Genomic DNA, 22,982 nt, shown 5'->3' with positions numbered 1-22,982 from the left:
AGTCTGAGAGTGTGAAGTCAGCAATAAACAGTCTTGGAGACAATTCGTGTCTGTAGTAAGGTATCAACCACAATCCCTTGTTCATGGAGCCATCCACAGTGCATGTGAAGTGCGAGCACTAAAGCTCCGTTTAAATTCTGTTCCGCGCTCTCAGACTGTTATTGACTCTTTGTCCTTTGTTAAAAAGTATTTTACACAGCAATAAACAGTACTATTTCCTGAATATTTATGTAGGATTTTGTTCGTTATACTGACATAAAGTCAATGTGCTATTGACAAAGACTCAATACGCCATTGACTAAAAATCTCATTCAACGAACGTTAATGAAAGCAGAGGATACTCGTTTGGTTTTCTTCTACGGGGTCGTATGGGCTCATTCCAAAGATATTATTTAAAATCTCATTCAACGAACGTTAATGAAAGCAGATGATACTCGTTTAGTTTTCTACTACGGGGTAGTATGGGCTCATTCCAAAGATAGTATTTAAAAACTGAGTCCTTTGTGCCGTGGCCTGCACCGCCGCGCCGTGCCCGTTGGATTGCGAGCACCCGGTGCCTCTGCGCTGGGGAGGGATTGTCAATGCTGCGCGCAGGCCGTCGCGCGCGAGGAGGGGGTGCCATTGTCGAATTCCGCGCAGGCTGCGCCTCATTGCCAGCCAGCCAGCCACACGCACCAGCCCGCCCCGGTCGCCAGCCCCTATTATATTGTTAGGATACGCGCTTGGTTTCTGGACTCGAGAGTAAAAGCACGCTGACACCTTCATTTGTGTATAGTAGTTTTAATTATGTTTCAAGTGTAAAGGTATCATCTGCTAAAAATAGTCAGTTATTGATGACAATTAAGTTTTTATAGTGAGCAAAATCGTACATGGTAACAAAGGAAATACTACATATTATTGCTGCTTAAAAAAAACTACGTAAGCAAAGGAGAAAATGTCAATAACGGACAGAGAAAAGTCAATACGAGTCTGAGAGTGCGGACAGGCGTCTTCGTAGCCATCGAGGGCCCGGCACGTGCCGCAAAGCCTTAAGCCTCAAGAACGCCCCGTCGAGCGATTCAGAAGATTCGTTTCTCGTCGCCGTCTCTCTCGCACGCATGAGGCTCTCCCTGAGGGTGCGAGAGAGACAGCGGCAGACTGATGTTCTGAATCGCTCGGCAGGTCCCAATTGGCGTGGTGGGGTGGTGCGGGGCCGGGCGCGGCGGCATTCAAAAGTACATGGTCCGAGTCCAAGCCGCTCGATGCCGTTGACACCAGCAGAAAGGACCCCTTGACAGAAGAACGCCCTCCTCGACGGGGACCAGCACACATTCAGACAGTCGTTATCGTCGCTCTGTCTCTCTCGCACTCATGGAGCGTTTCGTTTGGGTGCGACAGAGACAGCGACGGAATCGACTCTATGAGTCAGTCTGCTGGAGGAAAGGTCGGCACCGACCGCCCGGCAGCCTTCAGTGCAGTGCCATGACTTTCCGCGGCGCCACGCTGTGGCTGTGGGCCGCGGGCTGCAGGCTGGGGGCCTTGTTGGGCAGCGTGCCGGTGCGGTGGCGGCGCGGCCGCGCGCACCCACTGTCCCAGGTGGCGGCGTTGGCGGCGTTCGCATGTTGCCAGGGCGCCATCATCACCAGCTTCCTGTTGGTGGTCGGCCCCGGCACCATGTTCGCGACGACGGCCGTGCTGCCCTGGTGCCTGCACCTCGCCCAGGCCTTCGTCTGCACCACGCGGCGCCGCGACCTGGCCGTGCTCCTCAACAGCGTCAAGGCCTACCTCGACGCGTACCCACTGGGCGCCGCGCGCTGGCGCTCGATGTTCATGTTCTCCGCCCTGAGCGTGACGCCGATCCTGGCGCAGGGCGCGTACCAGACGAGCCAGGTCGGGGGCAGCGGCGTGGCGCGGACCGTATCGCACGCGGTGTTCTGTTTGCTGTGCACGGTCGCGCCCACCTGCACCGTCCTGCGACTCATGTGCCCCATGGCGGTGCTGCGCGCCGCGGCCGCGGACCTGCGCGTCGACTGCAAGCGGGCCGTGCTGACGGCGTCCAAGAGCCACGACGCCGCCCTCGACGGCGGCCTCGACGCCTGCCGTGATGCCGCCCTCGACGGCCACGAAGCCACCCTTGACAGCCTCGCCTGGCGCGCGCTGCGCCTGCGCCAGTTCCTCCTCCACGACATGGTGCGCAAGTCCGGCGACGTCAACGGGCCCTGCGTGTCCATGACCCTGCTGTTCCTCGCCAGCCAAACCACGGGCGCACTGGACATCTTTGACGACGCCAAGCTGATCCCCGCGCTGCTCTACTACTTCCTGTTCATGGCACACGTCCTCGCCATCGCCGCGGTCTGCCAGTGGCCCGCGCTGCAGGTACTCATCACACTAAACTACTACGTACCTTTTCTTCTGCACACTCTTAAAAGCCTACGAACCATTTGATTCGTAGCTACAAAGAAAATGAAGGCATTGTAGAATTGATCCAGGAAGCGGAAGAAGGGGATAACTCAATTTTGGCCATTTTTCAGGAGAAACCAAAAACTGTTAGCAGGGAAAAGTAAAACAAAACAAATGAATGTTGCAAATGTTAATAATTTCGATAAGCATTAGTAAAATTTTGGAAAAAAATCAAAAGTGTAAGGTCACTCCGTAGAGGATTTCAGCGACTTATCACTTTCCGTTGAAATGGAAAACAGAGTCAGCTCACCTTATATTTCCTAAACAAAGAAGAATTTAGAGACAAGTCAAGTGGAACAATAGTCTGCATAAAGTGTATGTTACTCTGGTGTATTTTTGGGACTTAGCTCTTTTTTCCAAATTGAAATTTAAAATGTAGGGGGGGTTAAGTTGAGTTGATTCTTTCTACACTAGATTCATAAAAACACTTGTTTGTAAGTTGAGTTATATCCTTTTGCCAATTTGTCAAACGGACTCATGTAGACTAAGGTTGAGTTATCTCCCTTTTCCAATGAAATTTAGACCGTGAAAGGGGTTAAGTTGAGTTATACCCTTTTTCCATGTGGATTTTCTCCTAAACTGCTTGGAATTCAGTCAAATAATTTGGTGTAATGATGTAAACCATTCTAAGGCACAATAATAAAATAAAAACTCAATTTGGGGATAAGTCAAGTTATTCCCTTCTTCCGCTTCCTGGATCAATTTCGTGCAGAGGTAACTCACAAAAGAAACAAAAAAAAAAACACCTGTACAGTAATTTAGTGTGCACTCAATTAGTTTTGACAAATTTGTGGACGCCATCACCCAACTTGAAATAGGCAAACTTAATCGACAAATTTGTACGGGGAATCGCACAATTTCGTATGGAATCACGGATTAATTTATCTGAAAACCACGTATGCGCAGTATCGAGCAAGCGAACAAAACTTGCCACATGAGACTTGAGTGTTAAGAGCCCCGCGGGCCAGCGGGCTGACTTTGACCATATACCTCTTCCCACCGCATAGCTGTCCGATTTTCCTCTCTGTCGTAGTTCGAAACCCTGGCCATGGAGGTCCAAGGTCTGTCCATCAAGTACCCGCAGGCCTTCGATCCGAGCGCTGTCATCGAGGTGAGTGCCCATCCCGCCTCCCAGCGGTCCAGAAGAACGGCGTTCTGGACCACTTAGCGCCTGACCACGCCCAACCTCACTTTGGCTTGAGAGCGAGATTTCTCCGTAGTTTTTAACCACAGTGCTGTGCTGCACAAGGGGAAATAACTCCAGCCAAATTTGTACACCAAAATTCATCTGACTTGTGAATTTCACCAAAATTTATTAAAACTCATCAAATTTCGACTGAAATTCATCGAATTTCGACTGAAATTCATTGAATTTGTACACCGAAATTCACTGTGATTTCCCATTGGTGCTGCATGCAACGCGTTGCTCCGGCGTGGTCGCTTATGGACTTCCCCGCCCCGCCTGCCCCCAGGTCCGGCAGCTACTCACGAACATCGAAAGGCAGGACAACCGATACAGCCTTTTGGGGATATGCCGCTGCGACGAGAGCGCCATCACGACAGTGAGTTTGCTTTGTCAGTTTTCACAGGGTCTTCACTGTCTCTCAACGAATGGGACATCACATCCGTTAGAATGTGAATTTTGTCACGTTCGCTTGAATGTGATGTCACACTCGTTTGAACGTGTCACGGCCCATGGCCATCCATGCGGCTGTCTGATGCGGGTGTCACATTCGTTTAAGTGTGGATAAACTAGAGATGGGCGAACATGTTCGGATCCGAGCGAACTCAAACGATCCGAACAAAAATTTTGTTCGTTCAGGCACGAACAAAAAGTGTTCGGCCACGAACTGTTCGGAAAATTTCGAGTTAGTCTGTTCGTGGCCGACCAATTTCTTCGCTAGTTAGTTTTACAAGACGCTGGACTGCACACAGACGCGACAAACGAGCGCAGACCATGAAAACTCATTCATTATTACATCTGTACTTTGAAAGCAATATCAGAGATCCTTAACTTAACTTAACATTTAACTAACACTGCTTTCATAACGTAACATAAGACAATGTTCGCTAAAGGTTAAGGGTACGGACTTTTGGAAGTACTTCCAAAAGTATCCCTACACAAATTCAAAACACAAAAAAATAACTTACCCTTTTTGAAAAGATGTCAGAAGTTAAGGTTAGTAACTTTAACTCTTACGTTAACGTTATGGTGCCCTTATGAGGTAAGTTAAGGATCCCTGGAATACAGTTATGCAATAAATATTAAGGACTGTTCGAGCCTTGAATCGTTCGATTCCGAACAAATTTGTGTTCGGATCGATCGGTTCGTGAAAATTTCTGATTGGTTCGGATCGGATCGAATTGTGTTTTCAATTTCTTGTTCGCTCGGATCTGAACAGAGCCTGTTCGCCCATCTCTAGAACCAACATTCAAACGAATGTGACAAGATTCACACGAATGTGACGTCTCATTCTTTGGATAACAGTGTTTCCGCTGAAGTGGTCGAGGTGGGCATACAGGCATGTTCCAGTTCGCACGCCGAGCCCTCGAACAGAACTCAATGTGAGGGTACCCGCCAGATTTCTCGCTCGGAGGTTCATCGATTGGCGCCATCATGAGATTGAATCGAGCCCTACCTGATGCCGCAGCTCACAGATCACAATTGCCTTTTTGTTTCGCAGGCGCTGTCGGCAGTTTGCATGTACTTTTTCACATGCTTCACGTCCCAGGGCTTCGGGACAGCCAAAGACAACAATATTTAGGAAAGTCATTCTGGACAATCTTGAAACTGCATACACCCTATTGAAGTTTGAGAGGAAGCTGCAGTAAATTTTCAATATTGTCCATTTGGCTGAGCGATAGCGAAGCGAGGGGTGAATCACTAGTGTACTCATGTGTACACATTCGTCCGTACTCAGTGTACTCACAAATTTTAAAAGAGCGAAAATAACCTGATTAGTCCAGGAATCGGTATTGATTTTTGTTCAAAACGCCAAAAAGGCGTAAAAACGTTAACAATGTGCCCAATTTGTGAGTATAATCAGGTGTACTCACCTGTACTCACGTACTAATGTGTACACCTAAACGCTGAGTGATTCACCCCTCGTAGCGAAGCCAGTTACTCCAGTGCGGTTGAAAAGTTTTGTCTGTGTGTCTGAGTGTGAGTGTGTGTGTGTACACAACTCCCCCTGAACGGCTCAGCCGATCTGGCTGAATTTTGGAGGGTCATTATGTCCTTGGCTCGCCACACACCAAAATTCAGCTTTCTACCTGAATCCATTCGGTCATAGTAGTAAAAAAAGAACACTTAAAAAACGGCAGAAAATAAGACAACTTTGAGGTGCTTTCAACTTTTTGTCAAGTTTCGTGTCGCTTCTAAAGTTTTTGAGGCTGCTGATGACGAAAATAGAACCTATTCGGACCCCCGACCCAAAGTTAAAGTCCATGAGTGAAAATTTGGATGGCAGGTGTAAACGCCAGGCGTGGATTGTCGAAACTGTCGCAGCATCGCGAAGCCTGTTACGACAAAACACGGTCTGGCGTACACCCGCTTTGACTATATACCAACGGATTGGTCTCGATACTTCCAATTCAACCGAACACAAGGGCGGAACCATTTACAATCAACATGGTGCATTCGAGTTTTTCCTAAATTTTATGGTTTCTCGTATTTTTCGGTGTTTTCACTGCACCTGAAAATAGGGTACTTCGGAGAAGATTCAGACCGGAAGTCAGCGCGACAACGGGAGAAACAAAAGAGCGTCGCGCGGCCGTGCTTGCCGGTGGTGGGGGTCAGTTTGAGCATGGTGGGGGCAGCGTGCGCCAGTGCGTGGTAACTCCGGCCTTATAGGATTCTGTTATTTGACCGAACTGGAGGAGCAGGGCGCCAACGTGACACGGGCTACAAACAAAAATCCTCCCGTGTCAGGGGCAAATCTGCAACGGTGCAATTTACCGATATTTGACGTATTTTTGATAGAATAATGAGTTTAAAATGGAAGGAGGCGTAAGTGAAACAAAATTATTTAGTTGCAAGTGAGTTTAGACCCAATTTGGACCTTTTCAAAATTTGTCAAGCTTGTTTGCTGGTAGGTTGGTGGAATCGTTTTGTCGTCTGCTCAAGTAAATATAAACAATCATCAAAACTTACTGTCTGCTGTTTTGTTTACTTAATTTTCTAAACATCGTCTGCTTGTTGGTATACAAACTTTGCTAAATATGGTCTGCTTGTTTGTACACAAACTGTGGTAAATAATATGGTCTGCATGTTTGTATACAAGCTTTTGAAAATATCTCCTTGTTTGTGAACACTAAGAGTCAATTTTTGTAGCATAGGGTTGTATTTGCTTAATTCGTTGAACAGGAGGAAAAATATTATGTTCGGATATGTTTTTTGTTAATGTTTTTTTATTAATCAAACGGTTGTTTCAAATACATCTTTGTACAGCGAATGAATTTATTGGCTGAGCGATAGCGAAGCCTGTTACTCCAGTGGGGTTGAAAAATTTTTCCTGTCTGTCTGTGTGTGTACACAACTCCTCCTGAACGGCTCGGCCGATCTGGCTGAGATTTTGCAGGCTTATGAGGTATGTCCTTGGCTCGGCACACGCGAAATTTCACCATCCTAGCTCAAGTGGTTCAGTTTTTATAGCCGAAAAACACCTAAAAAACGGCGAAAAATCGAGTTTTCTGCAGGCAGATCACTTCTGTCTTGAAGAAAGGGGTGTCTGGGGGGCGGAGCTCCCCAACCTCGACAAGTTAAAAAGTTACAAGGGTCAAGATCGTGTTATCTGTAGATTAAGCAACTCTTTCTAGAATTAAGGGGGGTCTGGGGGGCGGAGCCCCACAGCATGCAACACGTAAGAAGTAACCGTCGATGGACGAGCCAATGCCTGCCGAAGGCAGGCTAGCGCCGCAGGCCAAGGTAGGTACGCCAGGCGCGGATTGGAGGAACAGGCCGCGAGACATCGCGAAGCCTGTTACGACAAGACGCGGTCTGGCGTAAACCTACCAAACAAGGTAGGTTTACGCCAGACCGCGTCTTGTCGTAACAAGCTTCGCGATGTCTCGCGGCCTGTTCCTCCAATCCACGCCTGGCGTACCTACCTTGGCCTTCGGCAGACATTGGCTTGTCCATCGTCGGTTACTTCTTACGTGATGCATGCTGAGGGGCTCCGCCCCCCAGACTCCCCTTCATTCTAGAAAGAGTTGCTTCATCTACAGATAACACAATCTGGACCCTTGTCACTTTTTAACTTGTCAGGGCTGGGGGCTCCGCCCCCCAGACCCCCCTTTCTTCAAGGCAGAAGTGATCTGCCTGCAGAAAATTCGATTTTTCGCCGTTTTTTAGGTGTTTTTCGGCTGTAAAAACTGAACCAGTTGAGCTAGGATAGTGAAATTTCGCGTGTGCCGAGCCAAGAAAATACCTAATAAGCCTGCAAAATCTCAGCCAGATCGGCCGAGCCGTTCAGGAGGAGTAGTGTACACACACACACAGACAGACACACAGACAGACAGGAAAAACTTTTCAACCCCACTGGAGTAACAGGCTTCGCTATCGCTCAACCAATAAATCTGCATCAGGGACACAAAAGTGGGAAGCCTTCTGGCACCTAGCGAAGACTGCAGCCAGGGCAGGAGCACTCTGAAAGTTGTCTTCTTACAGTGCTCGCAGCGATGTTTTCTTTCATTAGCCCTATGACATTTATAGGGGTAAACTCTGTGTACTGGCAACACTATTCTTGATAGGTCAAAGAAATCACAGAACATAGGATCCCAAAAATTTAATAGCCGTAACCAATTTTTCCTGAAAAAAAAAAAGAACAGAAAAGTTAGTGTTTGCAGGCCTTTGTAAACCTAACAGCTATGGAAAGTGCGAATAATGATAAACTTACATCTACTCTTTCCTATTTCCTACTTACAAGGTAGGTTTACGCCAGACCGCGTCTTGTCGTAACAGGCTTCGCGATGTCTCGCTGCCTGTTCCTCCAATCCGCGCCTGGCATACCTACCTTGGCCTGCGGCGCTAGCCTGCCTTCGGCAGGCAATGCTTGTCCACGGTCGGTTACTTCTAATTTGTTGCATGCTGAAGAGCCCCCCAGACCCCCCTTCATTCTGTATAGAGTTGCTTTATCTAGAAATTACACGATCTTGACCCTTGTAACATTATAACTTGTCGAGGCTGGGGGCCCCCCCCAGGCCCCCCTTCCATCAAGGCAGGGGAGATCTGCCAGCAGAAATCTCGATTTTTCGCCGTTTTTTAGTTGTTTTTCGGCTATAAAAACTGAACCAGTGGAGCTAGGATAGTGATATTTCGCGTGTGCCGAGCCAAGAACACACCTTATGAGCCTGCAAACTCTCAGCCAGATCGGCCGAGCCGTTCAGGAGGAGTAGTGCACACACACACACGCAGACAGACAGACAAAACTTTTCAACCGCACTGGAGTAACAGGCTCCGCTATCGCTCAGCCAAATAATGAGGGAAAGGTGAACCCCTATTTGTTAAACTCAGTTTTCATAATACTAAGGGAAACCTACAGGATATAACTCAAAAGAGCTCGAAGGAGATTGTACCTTCTTTGGCAATTTCAGACTAAAGAATGCTTCGGCGAAGCCCTCTTTAATATATCTGAGAAAAGACATGCATCCTCCCATGAGGACCCAAGTAATGCTCTGAAGAACATTTGTTCAAGCCCTGAGAAAATCTCTCTGAAAAAAGATGGAAAATGAATGGGGTCTCCATGAACGTGATTATAGAGTTTTTCTCCATAAAATTTCGGAGCCAATTTCTAACAGTGTGAGCTCCATAGTGATGCCACATGGAGGAAGTTTGGGGAACATCGAGCGGTAGCTGAATGTATTGAATAAGGAATTGGCTGAGATGAAGGAGGAGATGGCAGAGATGAAAGAGGTAGGGCTGAAAAGGTAGAGGGAGGTGGAGTTGAAAGAGGAAGAAGATGGAGGAGGATTTCACTGCAAACTGTTGGTCTAGGCATTATTTATGCCCTTGACTCATAACAAACTGTGGCACAAGTGCGACACTGGACCTATCACATCATATTTAAATGTAGACTAATAATAATAATAATAATAATAATAATAATAATAATAATAATAATAATAATAATAATAATAATAATAATAATAATAATAATAATAATAATTTTGCCACTAATAATGTGGTAGGTCCACTTTGTGCCACAGTTTGGTAGGGTGAAGGGAGTAAAAAATGTCTAGACCAACAGTTTGCAGATCATATCAAATACTTACAATGCCAGTGGATGGCTCGACCTCCATAAGACGCTCTGGCCCCTGCCTCCTCTCCGGGCCCCAGTTCAGTTGGATTTCGTCCTCGTCTTGAGGGAATGGTGGCTCCTGTGGTGGAGCGGACGGGGCATGGGAAGCAGCAGCTTCATTGATCCTTGCCACCACCGTCTTCACAATCTCCTCCTTCTCTGCTTCTCTCCTCTGCACTTCCTCTTCTTCCTCCATCTTCTTCCGCTTTCTCTCCTCCTCCAACTCAACCTCCCTCCTCTTTCGCTCCACTTCCTTCAACTCTCCCAACTCCTTCCTCATCTCCGCCATCTCCCTCTTCATTGCATTCATCTCCCCACGATGCTCCCCCAACTTCTTCCAAGTGGCATGGCATCCATGTGTAACTCACAACGGCAGGAGCAGTAGCTCGAGCTGCTCGCACTTGCGCTCGCCCGGCGGCGCTCTTCCTGACCAGGACGCGAGCGTCTCGATCCTCTTGATCCTCCTGAAGACATGTTGATGATGTTGATTTGGCTGCAACAGAAAAACAATGGAGCTTTTGATTTTTTCCTTTACTGCTTTGAATCGAGTAAAATAATTTGGTGTAATGATGCAAACCATCCTGAGGCACAATAATCAAATAAAAACTCAATGTGGAAATAAATCAAGTTATTCCCTTCTTCCGCTTCATGGATCAAATATTTCTCACTCTTTTCGGGTAAGAATCAAAATTCTTACCAAATTTTGGGGTGAATTGTTCTACCTCCCATGCTCCATCATGCACGTTGAATTAAGGTATACCCATTTGTCGTAGGTTTTGCTCCAAAGGTTGCGAATGAAATCGTTTTTCATAAGTTGTTAATTAAGTTCGGGACAGTTCTCATTCACATAACCGTGTTGGTGAGTGCTACAAGGTAGGTTTACGCCAGACCGCGTCTTGTCGTAACAGGCTTCGCGATGTCTCGCGGCCTGTTCCTCCAATCCGCGCCTGGCGTACCTACCTTGGCCTGCGGCGCTAGCCTGCCTTCGGCAGACATTGGCTTGTCCATCGTCGGTTGTACTTCTTACGTGATGCTTGCTGAGGGGCTCCGCCCCCAGACTCCCCTTCATTCTAGAAAGAGTTGCTTCATCTACAGATAACACAATCTGGACCCTTGTCACTTTCTAACTTGCCGGGACTGGGGGGCTCCGCCCCCCAGACCCCCCTTTCTCCAAGGCACAAGTGATCTGCCTGCAGGAAATTCGATTTTTCGCCGTTTTTTAGGTGTCTTTCGGCTGTAAAAACTGAACCAGTTGAGCTAGGATTGTGAAATTTCGCGTGTGCCGAGCCAAGAACATACCTAATAAGCCTGCAAAATCTCAGCCAGATCGGCCGAGCCGTTCAGGAGGAGTAGTGTACACACACAGACAGACAGACAGGAAAAACTTTTCAACCCCACTGGAGTAACAGGCTTCGCTGTCGCTCAGCCAATGATTTCTTTTCGGTCAAGTTTTATGCGCGACGAAAATTTATTATGATAATGCCTCAGGCCTGGCGTCAGCTTCAGGACGGACCTCGCCGCCGAAGCAGCGGCACAGCGCGAGGAAGGCGGCGGCATGCTTTGGGCGTCCTGGACTGTGGTCGACGTTGGGGGCGGCCCTGGTTGCAGAGCAAGGCGCGGTCGAGGCCCTCGGGCTCGCCTGCGTAGTGACGATTCGCGGCAATTGTACAGAAAATTGGTACTGCCATTGGGCCTCCGGGTTACAAGGCAGCCACCTTATCCACTTTTGTTTTTTGAAGGTCATGATGATTTATTTGCCAGTGAATTTTCGTATTCTCAAAGTCTGAACTTTAAGACTTGAGTCTGAATTCTTATTTCAGAGTAGGCAATCTATAAATAATAGCCCGAATTTTCAGACTTTTTTGATAGTGTTGCCATTGCGGGAAATGCGAGACCATTCATCTTATTCAGTACGCACATACAGCTGGTAGTTCTCATGTACAGGCAATACAAATATTGCAACAAGGATGGTGCCTCCTAAAGGGTTGCAAATAGGTCCTTTAAAGATCCAAGTTATTGTGGCAAATGATAGATGTCTCCTAGAACAAAAATACCTGGAGAAATAACAATACCAAGTTTAAAGTTTTTAGATCTACTAATTACTTTGTTACAGTAGTGCATAACACCTTCATTTTTCAGACTTTTAATAAGCAATGGAATTTCAGTACCTAGACACAACGACCGATTATTATGGCATGGCTGGTTCCATACACCAGTGCGGCCAAGAAGCCGTTCAGGTTTTGAAACTTAAAACAAGAAAAAGATTATAATGGGCCACATTCAGCGACACACTACATTAAATTGCGGTGTATTTGAAGACATGTTTCTTTACCCATACAAAGTTTGGAAATCCTTGCAAAATTGAGAGAATAATTCGTCTGCTTATCCATGTCATACTGAGCTATACAGGACCCATTAAGAAGAACAATACCTTCAATCAATTCACAAATTTACAAAATACTTCTCAGGTATGCCGTTCAATAAGAGTTTCACGTTTTACAGTTGGCAAACGGCAAAGGGGCGCTTTCCAAAAACAGTGACTTCTATCAACTTAGTGTGGAAGGTTAAAGACGTCTTAACGTTAATTAAGTTCTTGACTTTTGTCACTTAATGAAAATGGTTGGCCTTTGAACTTAGGATCAAACCAGAGACGCAGAAGCTGTTTGAAAATACCCTTGTTCGCCGCGTGCAACATATCGCAAGTCATTCCAGCTACGCCACCTCGTTTTGAGCATGGAGCGGCAGGGTTCGCCGGCCAAACTGCATGGCTTCTTTGCGCTGGTACCCCCGAGAAGGTAAGAAAGACGTGTAAACTCTGGTCTAATTATGCCCTATTGAAATTAAAATGTGCGTTGGAGGATGAAATGGATTCCATTTCCGTCATCAGCACCCTCAAAAACTCAGGAAATAATGTAACACTTGGTGTAAAAACATCAGGCACTAAAACGTTAACTTTTTCCTGCCCTACTTTTAGTCATTCTGTTCTTATGACCGACTGGATTGAGATAGAAAGCTGAATCATAGTATGTGGCGAGCCAATGAATGACCCTGCAACATGTCAGCTGCAAATCGGCCGAGCCGTTCAGGAGTAAAGTCTCGTATTGACCTTTTATGTCTCGCCTCTACATGATTGATTGACAATTATATCTTTGAAACGTTTAAATTTGTAGATAGTTAAGGAGAAAATAGTACATTTTACGTTTGCTCAAAAACCACTATAAGCAAGAGAGAAAAAAGTCCATCTAGGTCTGAGAGTGTGGGCTTCGCTACCGTTCAGCCAAATACTTTCAGTCGGCCAATTCAGTAGGCTCTTTAGGCCAACCCCATTTTTCCAAGACCACAATCTGGCCAATAGACGAAGTCTACGTATGCTCACGGTTTGGTCCAGGTGACATAACAGCGCGATCTATTATTGTTGACGGTACTGAAGAAAATGAGGTATCCACCTAAAAGAGGAATAAAGTCAGTAACTGATGAGCGTTGAGGGTTCTGACCTCTGGCTTAAAATCGTCATATAGTGAGCAGCTGAAGACCATAAACAAAATTGCTGCCACAGTTTTTTAGAAAATATTATTTTGCATTTTTCGTCACTTAGCAGTAACCTTGACGATTCTTTGGAAATATTCTCCGACTACTCAATGATAAAACTTACACGAACACCTGCCGACCCCCGCAGTGAGACGGTATAAATCGTGCACGTCGGACTGAGAAATGTCAGTACAGCAGTACGTTGCCATGTTGTTCAAGGTCGTTGTTTTCGTCGCCGCGGCAGTAGTCGTGAGTATTCACTGTTAAAAGACATGCCTGTCAGGGTCCCAGATACGGTCCGACCGCACTAAAACCATGCATTCCATTGAGTCCATCAAAAACCGTAGAACATTACAGGAATGATATCGATGGGAGTTCTTTACTAACCAAAATGATCATTTGCCCGAATTGTCACTAACCCGAATCTTCACGAGGCCGAATTTCCTCTAGTAGTTCCGTCCTTTTGCAATGTTCCCGTTTTGTCTCACTTGCCCGAACTGTCACTAACCCGAAGGCCACGCAAAAGTGTTTCACTAAGCCGAATCTTCACTAACCTGAATTATCACTGGCCCCAAACTCGGAACCAGGGTGGGGGACGTATTTCACTCTGCTGCTTTAGGTCTGCACGGTAAAAACGGAACCTGGTTTTCCCAGCAACTCCCTGGAAATCGCCTATGTCTCTACCATAGGCTTCCTGGGAAAACCAGGTTCCGTTTTTACCGTGTGCCGTGAATAGGGTAAAATCTGTCGCATTAAGAGTAATTTTGTTGCGAGCCCGTTAGGTCAGGTAAAAATAGGTCGTACCACTTAATTTCTGACATTCCGGCCCTGCGAACTGCAGTTTCCCTCTTGCAGACACTAGCTGCGGCCACCCCTTTTCCACATTTCAGTGACAATTCACGTCAGTGAAACGGAATGGAAAAGCTCCACCTTCGCGGTACTGGCACAACGCTCCTTACACGCATGCTTTCGGCTTAGTCACAATTCGGGTCAGTAAAACAAATTTCGTTTTCGACTAAATGATCGTGTTCTGTGTTTTCGGGTTAAGGTCAGTGCGGGGAAAAACTGGACAGATGAAGAACTGAACACCCTACATTTCACTGCAAATGCCTTAAGCACACACTGTGGCAAAAAGCTACGGAAAATTCTGTAAACAGCTTGTGGTAATTCTCCGTAGGCCCCTTATCAATATTCTCCGTAGGCTCTTACAGTATTTTCTGTAGGACTGCACAGTATTCTCCGTAGGACCGCACAGTGATCTCCGTAGGACTATACAGTCTTCGAGGTCCTACGGAGAAGACTGTGCGGATTTACAGAGAATACTGTGCGGCCCTACGGAGAATACTGTAAGAGCCTACGGAGAATATTGATAAGAGGGCTACGGAGAATCCTGGCAAAAAAATTAACAGGATTTTCCGTACCTTTTTGCCACAGTGCAGGCTTACTCTACAAATCGAAGAGCGTACATTGTATGCTCTAACTGGAGCATGCCTGCAAGCACGCTCTAGCTAGCGCCTGCCTGCCAAGCATGCTTTTACTAGTGCATACATGTCATGGACACGCTAACTGGAGCATGCATCTAGTGCATAAGGGATAGGGAGTTGCCTGCATCAGGAAGCGTGTACATGGCATGTATGCTCTAGTAAGTGCACTGGCTTCAAGCTTTAAATGGATAGCTTTCTTCAAATCTCCCTTCTTCCGTCCTTAACCTGCAAATATGCATACTGTAATCTGCTTCTGATTTGACATTAATATAAATAATAAAAACATTAGAACATTATTATAGACTTTTCTTTGGAGGAGTTTGGGAACGCATCTCGGTCATCTGGCTGAAAATAGAATAAAACAATGAAGAAACAATCTGTGAAGGGATTTCATTTTAGAAGATGAACTGAAGATGTATGATTCTTTGTCCTAGGTGGCAGCTCCCGCTGCGGCCTTTGAGGCTTCGGACTGCTCGGAGGTGCCGGGCTGTCTGAACGAGTATCAATGGAAACATAAGGTCGACCAGGCACGAGCCCAGGCTTTCTGCGCTGACAGGTAAACATAACTGGCAACACGTCTCATTCGATTGTTTGAATTCATTTATTTTCCTTGAAACAATCTAAATTCTTATGTATAATATTGATTGAAACGTTTTGGAAAAGCACTTATTTTTTGCGTTTATAACCTCTTTAACCATTAGACAAGCGCCTGGAAGGTTAATTAATTACAGCACTATTCTTTCTAAGGGTTTGCAAAACACACTCATTCCAGGAACACACATCCATGACATCACATTGAAAGCGTTGCGACAAATGAGACACAATGTCACGTTCCATTCAGCACTGAGTCCCCCCTCGCGTCAAGACGAATTTGATACAATGCTCAAAGGAACGTCAAATTTTTCCTTTATTGGTTGCAACGTTGTGTCACTTTCCTAGAATGAGAGTGAAATCTAGCGTCATCTTTGTTTACTCATCTTTACATGTTCCTTTATTCATCTTTACATATTTCTGTACTCGTACTCATCTGTCGTCGTTCATAGGTACAAGACCTGCAAGAATGCTGACGGCAGTGACATGAAGCAGTACTGCAAGGTCGCCTCCCCTCAATGCGTCTTGTTCGTGTTCGAGTACATCGGTCTGGACGACAAGGCCAAGAAACAGGCTCAGGACTTCTGCAAGAAGAGGCTTCCTCGCTGCCAGTAGCCGCACCCACCCACCCACCCACCCACCCAGCGTTTCGGGCGCTGAGTGAACAAAGGGTCTGCACATGTCAATTTTACTCAATGAGTTTTGGTGGACTAAATAAATGAACACAGGGCAATAGCTTGTGACCATGAAACACTTTTTTGCTGTGATTGATTATGTTTCGTTATCGGCTCCTGTTTCCAGCGGTCAAACGCGCAGCTGCTCATAATAGACAAATTTTGCTTGGTTCCACCCTCGCGCATGGGAACGTTCAGACGACAGCAAGACTCTTGGTGTCTTAGGCACCTAAGTCAAAGGCGATACTTAAAGCGTCTTTTCTGGCGATATAATTGATGATCGTCAACAAGAGGAAACAAGAAGATGTAATTACACAAAAATCTTACCCTGGAAACGGCGATGCACAAAACTAACGCCGAACTTTGGCGATGCTTTGGAGTTGAAGTATCGCTTAAATTTTGCAGTAAACAATTAATTAGTTAACTCAAAAATTAACCAGTCACCCTGAACTGTTCAACGTTAATTGCTATATTTTGGCAACGAAAGTATCGCCAAATTTTGGCGTTACTCTTGTTTTGCCATTTACGTATACACTGAACACTGCAAAGGCGATACTTAAATACATTTTTTGGCAATACCACATAGCATCGCCAACCAAAATTTGGCGATACTTGGGTATCGTCAAAACCACGGCATTAAACTAAGAATTTGTCCCCTTGGTTGGTTCAAAGTTTATTCCCAAATCGTGGCAAAACTCCAAAGTATCCCCAAATTTTCGCGCTACTTCTGTGTATCGCCGTTTTGATGGGAATACTTTTTCGTTAGGCCGTTTATTGGCGATACTCAATTGTATCGTCACAAAAGGTACTACAAGTATCACCTTTGGATTTACAGTGAAAATGGAACGACCCGACACATGGTCAAATTATAACATGATCAAAAGTCACGCCGAAATTCAGCGTGACAAAAAGTCACGCGGGAAACGCTATGACAGGTGAGTAACTCCGATATCGCGTTAATGATGCACGTTGATTGGTGCTTTGATGGCGTTTCTTAGGAAAAGTCAGGCCAAAGAACTGGCGGGACTGAACAGTGACGCCGGAAAATTGGCGTGACTTCTGAGTCGCGCCGTGAAATGACTTTTCTGCCACGTCATGTTTTGGCGCGACACTTTCATCATGCTCCTCAAACGGCGTGAAGTCGCACCGATACATTTTCAGTACATGATCGCCTCAGCCCCGTGATGTGAAATTCATTCCATCCCCTCCTCCCCCCCCCCGTAAAAAAAAACACGAACAAAAAACGTCAAATCGAAACAGCCTTGATTTTGACTCCCGCCCTGCACCTCTTTTGTGTTGAAATGTCCCATTTGCTTGCGAAGGTTTTCCGCCTATTTTCCCTCCACGTGGAACTGCAGCGTGCCAGTGCCCATTAGGCCGCGAGGCGCCGCTTCCGCCGAACGCGTTGAAGTGACGCGCCCTTGACGGGCTGTCTCGGCGAGCTGTCCAGTGCCTGCACACTGATTCCGAGAATCGTTTTCGTCGCTGTGTCTCTCTCGCACTCACGGGGCACCCCTCGTAGGTGCGAGAGGGACAGAGCGACGAAAACAGCTCTCGGAATCAGTCTGCAGTGCCTGCAGCGGGTGAATCCCGCCGCTCGCCCAGTGCAGGTGAGGACTGCGTCCAGCTTGGACTACTTAGCAGAGCAGCGCCGCCCTCGGGACCGAGCAGCATCGTCGCACCCGGCCGCACGATGAAGTTCCTCACTGCCGCAGTACTTCTCGTCACCGTGGTAGGTGCACACGAAATTCATGTGCTCTCAGGAGAGAGAGAGTGTGCTGAATACACGCATCAGTTTGATCCAAGAAGAGGGAGAAGGGGATGACTCAATTTTCATAATTTGTCAGGACAAACAAAAAACTATTAACAGGGTAAACTAAATACTAAATACTATCAGATGAATGGTGCAATTGCATCTTTGTCAAAATAAGCCTAGGAAATAACTAAAAAGTTTCAAAAGTATAAAATTGCTCTGCAGAAGGTTTCTGTGATTTAAATCATTGCGTCTTAAAATGGACTACGGAACCATGGTTAACTTACTTCGTTCTCACAAACGAGTTGGAATTTGAAAACAATTCAAGTGGAGCGGAGGTCCGCGTAGAGCCTATATTCCTGTGGTACATTTTTGGAGTTGCCTCTTTTTTCCAAAGTAGTTAGGGGACTTGAGTTGATTCTTCTTCCATTAGATTCATAGAGACACAAGTTGAGTTATCTACTTATGCCATTTTGTGCGATGGAACCATGTTGACTTCGGTTGAGTTACCTCCATTTTCCGATGAAATTTAGACCGTAAAGGGGGTCAAGTTGAGTTGTACCCACTTTTCGTGTGAATTTTTTCCTAAACTTTTATGAGTTGGGTCAAACAATTTGGTGTAATGATGCAAATCATCGTGAGGCACAGTTTAAAGATTTTGTTTTAGAGAAACGTCACAAAAACATGTTAAGGCCAGTCCAGCTCAACGTTCATGAGTTAAAATGACTTATCTTTTATTCAGGTTCGATTAGTTTATCAGGCTCCTCACTACACTCTCAGACACGTACTGAGATTTCGTTTGATGACGTCTGCGCGCATTAAGAAGCGTCTTATCATGTTTATTTGTTTTAGGAACATTATTATCGATATCCTATCGACAACGAAATTCTATTTAATGCGCGCAAACATCAATGAACATTGATATAACTTCGATTGAAGGATGAGTGTATCTTGTACGACATTCGCTGCTGTTCAAATTCAAATTATGTGCACGATTTCTGACAGGCCACAGCGGCGGTGGCATCTCCAGGCCGTGGCGGAGGGCGCGGGGGTGGTGGTGGTGGTGGCCGCGGCGGTGGCTCCTCAGCGTGCAAGACAAGCTTTCCTGGCTATGCCGGTATGTGTAAAAGCTGCTGCTACAAAAAGTCTGAATGGTACAACAACACTGCAAAGCCAGTGGCAAGTTTTCTTGCCACAAATTTGGCAAGCTGTCTAGAATGCCAACATTTGGCAAGCTTTGGTCGGCACTCTTCATAAGGTTGCCAAATTTTGGGAAGCTGGGAAGTATTTCTGGGCCAAGCTTGCCAATTTTTGGCCTTCAAAACGGCTTGCCAAATTCGTGGCAAGTAAACTTAACACTGGCATTGCAGTGAATGCAACGAAAACTGTGAAAGGACGGGGATTGTAGGAAGTACAACGAGAGCTGGGCTGCACACACTCAATTACTGTGTACTTTTTTGGTGCACAAGCTTCGCACAACATTGAGCCTGCGTTCTGATATGCCCGACTTTTACGCGTAACAACGCACACTCTCGTGCTCGGTTACGCACAAATTCGCGCATTTCAAAACCATCAAAACGCATGCCCAATGCTGTGCGAAGCTTATGCAGAAAAAGTACATGGTAATTTTCGTGAGCACTCGTTTTACCGGTTCCTTTAAACCTTGTACAACACTGAAATTCAAAGGGTGAGACATCTGACCGATTTTCGGTGATACAAAAAGTATGACCGAAAAAACGGTCATACACAAATGTATGACCGAAAAACGGTCATACACAAATGTATGACCGAAAAACGGTCATACTTAAATGTATGACCAAAAAAAGGTCAGACATCAGCGAGGGGATATATCAGCCTTTACACGTGATACACTATAAAGTATGACCGTTTTTCGGTCATACATCGAAGTATGACCGTTTTTCGGTCATACATCGAAGTATGACCGTTTTTCGGTCATACATCGAAGTATGACCCTTTTTCGGTCGTACATTTCAGTAAGACCGTTTAAGCGGTCAAAAGTATGACCGTTCTATTTTCAGTGAACTGTTGTTGTACCTGAAAAGTACATACCCATCCCTGATAAATTTATAAAAATATCAATTCTTGTGGTTATTTATTTTGTCCAGCACTGAAGCTGGAGGTCACTGAACTTACAGTCAGATGGGTCAGTCACTTTAATCACTTGTTTCTGTTGTTTTCCCACTTAGAACCGTTGAGGGTCTTCACTGAGACAGGGCAGGCCACACAGGATCTGAAGGTAACGATGCATGCAAACACGGCACACTCAATCGTTCCATTCGTTTCCATTGCAACGATGATTGTCATAATTAAGGTATTTTTGTCCGACTGTCTTTTAGTGCTACATGAGCTGTGTTCTGCAAGCCAAAGGATTGGTTAGTAGTGATTCAATTAATCGATTTCAGCTAAGATTCTCACGAATTCTGGGATTCATTTTAACACTTTTGCAGATGGAATCCAACGGAACTATTACAATGAAAGATCCAGCCAGCTCCCGTGTTACCGAGGCTTTTAAGACGGCAACCGCTTCGTGCTTCCAGCAAAGTATGGACACCCTAAGCATGAAAAGATGCACATTAAACATGAAACCGTTATATAACGTTTGTTCACTGAAAACGTAATGGTCGGACACATGGCCAAATTATGGTGTGACAAAAAGTCACGTCAAAAATTGGCGTGACACGAAATTTACGCCGACAAACGGCGTGACATGTGAGTCACGCCTTCATTTGGGATGAATGACAACGCGTTTCATGAGAAAAGTCACGCCAAAAACGGCACGACAAGAAATTCACGCCAAAAGTTGGCGTGAAATTTTGAGTCACGCCGATTTTCGGCGTGACTTTTCTGTCATGCGGCACGAAGTCACGCCGATAGTTTTTCAGTGTTACCAATGGTCAAATGACAGGGTTTGTTTCCCCAAGATTTGAAGGGCTTCAATTATATTTAAGAAAAAGGATGCATGATCATGCCTAGAACATTGTCACATTTGTGCATATGTGAGCTATGTACAATTAAATGGATAACCAACGAACTATATGTCCGTATTAGCTCAACTCTTTCCAAAAAATTGTACTTTAGTTGTATACATATTTGGCCATTATTCACTCCTGCGCAAACAAATGCCCCATTATAATTTATCTTGCGATTTTTTGTTCAAGCGCCGACATCGGACCTCTGCGAGACTGCTTACGTGCACAACAAGTGTCTGTGGGACACTGACACCACGAAGTCCTTCCTCCGGATCTTCCAGTAAACCCTGCGACGTACCCTGCCCAGTTCATGATTTTCAATAAATAGTGCATTCATCTAGTGTTTGCAGTCCTTTATTATGAGCAGATAAATGTACGGAACTGCCCCCATGGGAACAACCACGTCGCATCCACGTCACGTGGGTGGAGTTGGTGAATTGCACTTATCTACCGTAAATCCACGTGAACTTCCTTGATTTCACATCGATGGGCGTCTATATTAAACCTACGTCCACTCTACGTGGATAGTTAAATAGTTTTGATGGATATTTTGTAGATATCGATAACACGATGACCTTGTGACGAGTAATCAGAGCTGCCCTATCGATATCAATGGTATATGGATTGAGCGCGTTAAATTTTTTCTTCAGGATCTTGAAGTTGATCCTACGTATTTAAATTCATTGAAGCTTTGGTCGTCAGTCTATGCCGGATTCATCTGAGTAGATTCGGACTTCACGTGGATTTAATGAAGATACGAGGACTTCGAAACTTGATTAGTTTTGAAAGCGGCGGATAGAGGGCCTGCTAAACATTCTTGCCATTCATTTCCCGCAGGTAGGATGCTAATTCGCCCTATCCCGGTATAATATTTCCACACTCATCGGACAAACCGGGTACACTGTGAGAAAAAAGTACGGAACATGTCTGGTCAATAATTTGCCTGGACCGTCCGTACTTGCTATATACGGAACGTTCCGTACTTTTTTTCCGTACCCATATACATGGGTTCATATGGAGCAAGTACGGAACGTTCCGTACTTTCTCCGTACCTCCGTACTATATTTTTCTGTACCATTTCCGTACAAAAGTACGAAATTTTTTACAGTGTAGCCTTATTGGCACAGTCTACGTGGGATATGTCGCGATCTATTGATTTTAGGGCGACCTCACTGTCATCAACCTTGAGAGGAATTTCTAACATAATAGCAGAGGTTTTATGTTTGATTATCGAGAGAATCGAATCCGGCACACCTGTGAAAATGGTCAAATTTTAGGTATTTTTCTACCTTTTATGTTGAGTCCAGCGCAGCAAACTCGACCTTGAAACTCGAAATACTTACTTAAGCTTGGAAACATTTTACAAGTTGATTTTGACTCGATTTAAAAAGTACCCTCTCTCCCAATAGTTGGCGTTGAGATTCAGCGCTTGAATATCAGTGAGTTGGTGCCGTGAATTTTTGAATCAGGGCTAAGAAAAGGAACATTTTGGCGCAAACCGAACTGAAATACGACAAAACACCATTTTTGTACCTTTGTGCCACTCTCACGGGCGCTAAAATTGAGATAATTCAATGCGGTTTGCAGCAAAATGTTCGTTAATTTCGCCTTTATGGTCTGAACCTCGGAAATGACCATCCATAAATAGGACGTGAGCAGCAGCCACGAAAACGTGATAAAATTGGTTCAAAGCCTCGTTTCTTTTTTGGCCCTCCAAAAAACAAATTCAAAATTATAATTTTTTGCATGCGCGTGGTTTAGACCATAGCTTTATGTGTCCTGACGATAAAATTTTTAAGTCCCGTGCTCAAGGCTCAATTTAGTGAGGCGGAATCGTGGCATAAGTGAAATGGTCGCAGAAAACTGAAGTGCACTGGCCCTCCATCTTCCTGTCGCCACCCCGCCCTCGCCCTCCCATTCTGATTTTTCTATGATTTTGTATGATTTTGAGTCAAGAATAAAATATTAATCGAATTCATATGTGACAGAATGATCGTTTTTCGAAACCTCTGCATTTTCACTGGTGTGCCCCCTTAAGCTTCGCCAAGCTCAGAATGACCGTGCTTGTTCTAGTGGTACCTACACAGCTGAAAAAGATTCGCTGATTCGGTGACGTCTGGGCGCAAAAACGAGAAAATTACAAGAACAGCGACACCCTCAAACCATTCTGGCGGCCTCGGTTCGTTTCGTCGGTTTAGTTTCGGTGGCGCTCGGTCCGTTTCGGA

General features: G+C 45.5%; 2 protein-coding genes across 2 annotated transcripts; both read left to right on the top strand.

The window, feature by feature from the left end:
• Window positions 1–13,388: 13,388 nt before the first annotated feature.
• On the top strand, window positions 13,389–15,973 carry LOC117649269. The gene is made up of 3 exons (XM_034391873.1): window positions 13,389–13,514; window positions 15,184–15,305; window positions 15,793–15,973. Exons 1-3 carry the CDS (start codon window positions 13,449–13,451, stop codon window positions 15,953–15,955), a joined length of 351 nt encoding a protein of 116 aa, XP_034247764.1. The 5' UTR covers window positions 13,389–13,448; the 3' UTR covers window positions 15,956–15,973.
• A 1,629-nt stretch (window positions 15,974–17,602) lies between these two features.
• Window positions 17,603–21,098, top strand: LOC117649372. Its single transcript, XM_034392062.1, has 6 exons — window positions 17,603–17,746; window positions 18,773–18,884; window positions 19,975–20,024; window positions 20,125–20,160; window positions 20,236–20,329; window positions 20,947–21,098. Exons 1-6 carry the CDS (start codon window positions 17,708–17,710, stop codon window positions 21,039–21,041), a joined length of 426 nt encoding a protein of 141 aa, XP_034247953.1. The 5' UTR covers window positions 17,603–17,707; the 3' UTR covers window positions 21,042–21,098.
• Window positions 21,099–22,982: the final 1,884 nt, after the last annotated feature.

The sequence above is a fragment of the Thrips palmi genome, unplaced genomic scaffold (assembly GCF_012932325.1).
Source record: "Thrips palmi isolate BJ-2018 unplaced genomic scaffold, TpBJ-2018v1 HiC_scaffold_4, whole genome shotgun sequence".
In the NCBI taxonomy this organism is placed as follows: domain Eukaryota; kingdom Metazoa; phylum Arthropoda; class Insecta; order Thysanoptera; family Thripidae; genus Thrips; species Thrips palmi.
Note: the sequence above shows the minus strand (reverse complement) of the source record. Positions and strands in the feature narration are given on the sequence as shown.

What these genes read in the sequence shown, in the direction of transcription:
- LOC117649269 (XM_034391873.1), top strand. Translation starts at nt 13,449, where the DNA reads ATGTCAGTACAGCAGTACGTTGCCATGTTGTTCAAGGTCGTTGTTTTC. An exon ending in TCGTCGCCGCGGCAGTAGTC is followed by an intron (nt 13,515 to 15,183) that starts GTGAGTATTCAC and finishes TCTTTGTCCTAG; the next exon opens with GTGGCAGCTCCCGCTGCGGC. An exon ending in CAGGCTTTCTGCGCTGACAG is followed by an intron (nt 15,306 to 15,792) that starts GTAAACATAACT and finishes CGTCGTTCATAG; the next exon opens with GTACAAGACCTGCAAGAATG.
- LOC117649372 (XM_034392062.1), top strand. Translation starts at nt 17,708, where the DNA reads ATGAAGTTCCTCACTGCCGCAGTACTTCTCGTCACCGTG. An exon ending in CAGTACTTCTCGTCACCGTG is followed by an intron (nt 17,747 to 18,772) that starts GTAGGTGCACAC and finishes GATTTCTGACAG; the next exon opens with GCCACAGCGGCGGTGGCATC. An exon ending in AGGCCACACAGGATCTGAAG is followed by an intron (nt 20,025 to 20,124) that starts GTAACGATGCAT and finishes ACTGTCTTTTAG; the next exon opens with TGCTACATGAGCTGTGTTCT.